The sequence below is a fragment of the Trichosurus vulpecula genome, chromosome 3, assembly GCF_011100635.1.
Source record: "Trichosurus vulpecula isolate mTriVul1 chromosome 3, mTriVul1.pri, whole genome shotgun sequence".
Taxonomy (NCBI): Eukaryota; Metazoa; Chordata; class Mammalia; order Diprotodontia; family Phalangeridae; genus Trichosurus; species Trichosurus vulpecula.
Genome location: NC_050575.1, coordinates 334,439,510 through 334,445,509, shown reverse-complemented (window position 1 = coordinate 334,445,509; position 6,000 = coordinate 334,439,510). Strand labels below are relative to the sequence as shown.

Genomic DNA, 6,000 nt, shown 5'->3' with positions numbered 1-6,000 from the left:
TAAGGAGGGGGGGGGGGGGCGTTCCACTACTTGAGACAATGCGAAGGTTTGTAAAGCGCTTTGTAAGCGTTAGAGCCCTATGTAAACGTTAACTTTTAATGGGACGGTATAAAAGTAAGGTAAAGTTTGAAGTCAGGTCGGCAAGACGAAGGGCGTCCATACATTAAGGTGGGCAATTTGCAAGGTTTATTTTCTCTCCTGGCTGTTACTTAGCACTTTGGACCAACTCCTTTCACCGGAGCCATTGCTTGGAAAGCCAGGGTCGTGGGAATCCCCGAAGTCATCACTCTCGTATATGGTGGCGCACACTTCAAACACACTTCCACGGGCGGGAAACCGGGAGCAGCTCCTTGCCCTGCCTCCCCGATCCCGCGACTGCGCAGAGCGACCTCCCCCTTTCCTTCGGCCTCTCCCGAGTCCTTCTCCAGCCATTCCGGAGCGGCCTTGCAGTGCGCAGGCGCTCCTCTGCTACCGAACGCTCCCGGGCGGGGGCAGCTACGTACGTTGTCATAGTGACCATTTCAAGTTAACGGGTTTGGGGCCTCCATCCGGGTGTCTGGGGCCGCTCTTCGGCCAGTCCTGGAAAGGTTCCCCCCTCCACTCCACTACGCCAGTCCGCGGCTCAGTGGGGGCAACCGGATACGGTCTCGGAGAGCGCGGGCGGGGGCGTCTGGGCCTAGAGCTGTCCCTCCCTGGGGTTTGCAGGGTGGGGGGCCATGGCGGCAGAAGAAGATGAGGAGGTGGAGTGGGTCGTTGAGAGCATCGCGGGCTTCCTCCGCGGCCCTGATTGGTCCATCCCCATCTTGGACTTTCTGGAACAGAAGTGTGAAGGTAAAGCCCGGCTCCTTCCTTGTCTTCCCTGCCACTCCCCGGGGTCCACGGGCCCCAGAGCAGCTCCCCTGGGTGAGGAGGTTGGGGAGGGGTCCTCTCTCCTCTCTGCCCTCGTGGCACCACCCGTCAGCTGTATTTAGGGGCAGTTTTGAAGCTGGTGTGACTCCGTTCACCTGCCTCCCCCGAACCTCTCTCTAAACGTCCTTCTCTCCCCCTCTATCCTGCTTTCCTCACGCACTTCCACCCCCACCTTCCACACCCTACTCCCCCTCCCCAATTCCATCTCAACCTTCCCCTCCCCACGCCTCTCCACCCCCGCCCCTATACCAACTCGCACCCTAGCTCCCCACACTCCCCAACTCCATTTCCATCCCCATCCTTCCACCTCTATCCTTCCCTCTATTCCTGTCTCACCCCCACCATTCCTCTTCCCACTCCCCCTCCCTCCTACTTTCCTCCCCCCTTCATTTCCCCCCCACTCATCCACATTCTCCTCACCGCCTCCACCCCAACCCTCTACTCCCCCAAATCCATCTGTACCTTCACCCTCCCCTTCTCACACTTCTCTCATCCTCCAAGCCCCCTCCCATAACTTTATCTTCACCTCCATTCCCCCTAACTACCCTCCCATCCCTCCACCCTCCTGTTTCCTACCCCCAACCCCCTATTTCCACTTCCACCTCCTCTTCTATTCCCATTCCCATCCAGTGTTGTCTTAATTTCAAAGAAAAAAAAAATACACAACATAAATATAAAAAGCCTCCCTTCCCCCACTATGACATGCCATAACCCTAAATCCCCAGGTTTCTGCCCCAAGAAAAAGTAAAAGACGTAATAAGGGAGACAGAAGCCTTTTCAACTGGCTGAAAACTTTACCCCAACAACCAAGTGGTGGATGGAGACGACTCCCATCCCTCCCTGTCCCCAGAGGGATTCACTGAGCTTACAGCCTTTTTCTGGGAAGAGAGGGTTTGGGCTATGCCATGAAATACCATGTCCTTAAGAAACTCTTTTCTAGGAGTCTGTCTAGGAACACTATTTCCCTAAAAGGAATTGAGGCAGTTAACAAGTATTTATTTTTTTTTAAATAAGTTTAAGAATAAGTTGTCTTTTTTTTTTTTACATCATCATGGTGTTACTCTGTTATCATTCCCCCTTTCAGAGAACCATTCCATATAACAAATGATATTTTTTAAAAAACAAGAAAAGAAAGAGGAAAAAATTAGCATAACTGATCAATATATCCAAAAAGTCAGAAAATATACCCGGTGTGCAGTGCTTGTAGATTTTTGATCTCTGCAAAGGGTGGCAATATTTTTTTCCTATCTCTTCTTTGTAGCCATGCTTCAACAAGACTTCATGAGTCATTTATGCCAGTAAGTCAGTCAAATAACAGTTATTAAGTGCCTACTATGTGCCAGGTACAGTGGTAACTTTGGGGATACAAAGAAAGGCAAAACAGTCCTGCCCTCAAGGAGCTTAGTCTAAAGGGATGGGCAAGGGGGAGACAACATGCAAAGAGCTCTGTACAAACAGGCTACATACAGGGTAAATTGGAGATAATCTCAGAGGGAAGACACTAAAATTAAGGAGAATCAGGAAAGGTTTCTTGCAGAAGGTGGTACTTTAGCTGAGATTTTAAGGAAGCCAGGGAAGCTAGGAATTGGAGATGCAGAGGGAGAGAGTTCTAAACATGGGGAGCAGACAGTGAAATTGCTCAGTGGGAGATGGAGCATCTTGTGGAGGGGGTGTCATGTGAGGAACAGCAAAGAGAAACTGTTACTGGATTGCAGAGTATGTGGTAGGTTGTGAGATGTAAGAAGATTAGAAAGGTAGGATGGGGTTAGGTTATGGACAGCTTTAAAAACCAAATCGAGGATTTTATATTTGATCCTGGAATTGATTGCATAGAGAGGTGACATGATCAGACCTGCGTCTTAGTTATATCAATTTGACAGCTGAGCGGGGGATGACTGGAGTGGGTTGAGACTTGAGGCAAGGAGACCCACCAAAAATAGTTTTATATCAGTAGTCTAAGTGTGAGGTGTTAAAGATCTGTGTAGCAGGGTGGTTGTAGGGTGAGGAGAGAGAAGGAGGTAGGAATGACAAGACTTGACCATTAATTCCGTATGAGGTGGGGATCCTTTGAGAGAGTAAGGAGTTGAGGATGACACCTAAGTTACAAGCCTGGGTGATTAGGAGAATGGTGCTACTTTTTGACAGTAGTAGGGAAGTTAGCAAGAAGGGAAGGTTTGAGGTGCGGGGGAGATGTTGAGTTTAAGATGTCTCTAAGATATCCACTTGAAGGTGTCCTAAAAGCATCTGGAAATGTGAAACTAGAGGTCAGGAGAGAGGTTAAGATTAGGACAGATAAATTTTAAAATCATCTGCATAGGGATGATAGTTGAATCTTTAGGAAGTGATGAGATCACTAAGTGAATAGTGTAAAGGCAGAAAAGAAGACAGCCTTTGGGGGATAACCCGTAGTCATCTGTGGTGTGACCTGGATGGTGATGCAGAAATCAAGGGAAAGTTTGAATTTGGAAAAGCTAACAGGTATATGGAGGACACACAGCTTCCGTGGAGGAGAGGAAATAGATTTCTGAAGGTTAAATAGGGGAAGTGTGTTTCATATTGTCAGGCACTGTGCTAAGCACTGGGAATGGAGCTACACAGAAAGCAAAAAACAAACAAAACAAAACAGTTTCTGCCCTCAAGGACCTTACATTCTAAGGGGGAAGACAACATACAAACAACTATGTACATAGACGATATATACCAGGGTAAATTAAGACAATGGATTAGTTTTGGACTAGGTACCCTGCGCACCCCTTGGTACTTTTGAATGCCATACTGAATAGTATTTTCAAACGTAAACAGTACCCACTCAAGTTAGAATAAGGTTCACTTTAAACAGAGATTATTTTCACTGCATTTTCTTTGCCACAATCTTGTGAAATCTTATGAAATCTTATGGCAGTTAGTAATACAACTAATAGTATGGTGCCCTGAGGCATCTTATCCTGAAAAATTGTCTGGTATTTCGTCTGTCTTGTGTTTCCTAACTAGGTTTTTAAATTTTGGCAAATTCTGGTATAATAATGTAATCTGGACTCTGTTGTAGTTTGATATGACCAGTTTTATTCTTATTCACATCATATACTCTTTGAGGTACTCCGGTAAAGGGTCCTTAACTCCCTTAGCACTTAAAAATGCTATAATGTATTATATTTTCAAATACAGGATATCCAGGTAAGTGAGAACCAAGTTGATTTTAAATAGAGATCTTTTTATTATAATCTCAACTTGTTCTTTCACATGCTTTCGTGTATAATGGTATATTTTTTAATTTTTTCCTCAAATTTTAGTTTTTGATGATGAAGAAGAAAGCAAGTTGACATATACAGAAATTCATCAGGAGTACAAAGAACTGGCAAGTTTCTTTCATTGACTTATTAAAAAAACAATTGATAAGAGGCAAAATAAAACTTGAGTGTTTTTTAAAATCACATGTAATGGATTTTTCTATCCTCAATTTCTTTTATTTATTATGCAGAAATTAAAACCTATTTTAACAATATCACTAATCATGTCAAGTTCAGAGGTTCTTTCACTATTTCTCTCACTAAGTGTAGTGTAGTTAAAAGGACACATATTGTGGTCACAAAACCTTGGTTTGAGTCATGACTTTGATGTTTACTAGTTATATGACCTTGGGCAAGTCACTTAACCTGTTTTTGCTGCACTTTTCTCACCTGTGAATGAATCTAACTTCTTGAACTGCCTGTCTCATGTGATTTTTGTGATAAATACTTGTCTCAGGAAACATGTATTAGGTTCTGTTTGCCAGGCTGTGTACTGAGTGCTGGGGATACAGATAAGAAAAAAAAAACCAGTCCCTGTCCTCAAGGAACTTAGTCTAACGTTGCTCAGTTGTTTTCAGTTCTGTCTGACTCTGACCCTATTTGAAGTTTTCTTGGCAAAGATACTAGAGTGGTTTGCTGTTTCCTTCTCCAGATAAAGGAAACTGAGGCAAACAGGGTTAAGTGACTTGCCCAGGGCTATGTAGCTAGTAAGTGTCTGAGGCTAGATTTGAACTTGAGAAGATGAGTCTTCCTGACTCCAGGCCCAGTGCTCTATCCATTGCACTACTTAACTGTCCCTAAGCATCTAATAAGGAAGATAAAACACAACAGAAACCTGGAAGGGGGGCAGGAGGGAGGAGAAATATGAACAGGGATGGGGAGAAGAGATACCTGGTGCAGGGGTGTGCTGGAGAAGCCAAGTAAGTCCTCCTGCTATGTAGAAGATGGCCTATAGTGGGGACTTGGGGCAAGGAAGCCAACCAGAAGGCTACTTTATCAGTCAAGCCTTAAAATGCTATGTATATGAGTTATTATCTATATGTTTCTAACTATGTAATCTCAAAAATAATTTTGTGATAATTTCTTAAAGCATATTGGGAAAAAAATCTTTGAATTTCCTTTCTCTCTTGCTGCTTCCAAGAAATAGGGAGGTTTATATAATTTTCTTTCTCATTATCATTATATAATGATTAAGTGTCTGAGTTGCAGGAAGATTATATTATGGCTATATATTAAACTTGATTTTTCTGATGTTAGGGATTTCTTGGTTGATTTTAGTAGAGGATCTGAATTGTAGAAACTAAATTCATCTTAATTCTACCTATAGCCCTTAACAAATGATGTTTTACCTTTTGTTGTTTGCCTGTTGAAAACAAGGATGGTTATTCTGTGTGCACTTCTGTGTGAATTAATTTGTAGTGATTAGAAGATAGCATCTATACATAGATAAAGAGGTACCCCTTGGTCAGGTCATTTCTCTGACAAATATTGGCTGTGACTCTGGGGAAGTCACTTCTCAGTGCCCCTGGCAACTCTTAAGACTATAAGAGAAAGTGCTGATGGACATTCCTCAGCTGGAGTTCCCTTTCCATCTCTGAAATCACAGGTCTTATAGTAAAAAACAAAACAAAATATATATGTGTGTGTGTGTGTGTGTGTGTGTGTGTAGAATAGTAGAATTTTTCAAATACCCTTTATTTTTATCTGTTGTTTTATTAAAGATGGCAGCAATTCTTACAAAATATTTATTCCTTCCCCATCAATACTATAAAAGTTATTTATGAATATGTATATTTTCTTTCAC

At 43.2% G+C, this 6,000-nt stretch overlaps 1 protein-coding gene across 2 annotated transcripts in view; it reads left to right on the top strand.

The window, feature by feature from the left end:
* Window positions 1-448: 448 nt before the first annotated feature.
* The window catches only part of CFAP36 (cilia and flagella associated protein 36), a 44,125-nt gene continuing 38,573 nt past the window's right edge, over window positions 449-6,000 (top strand). Inside the window, exons 1-2 of one of the 2 annotated variants that reach the window (XM_036750685.1) lie at window positions 449-831; window positions 4,200-4,264. In XM_036750685.1, the coding sequence (XP_036606580.1) occupies window positions 717-831; window positions 4,200-4,264 (180 nt within the window). In that variant the 5' untranslated portion in view covers window positions 449-716. The remainder of the gene's footprint in view (window positions 832-4,199; window positions 4,265-6,000) is intronic. The other variant, XM_036750686.1, reaches the window with a different exon arrangement.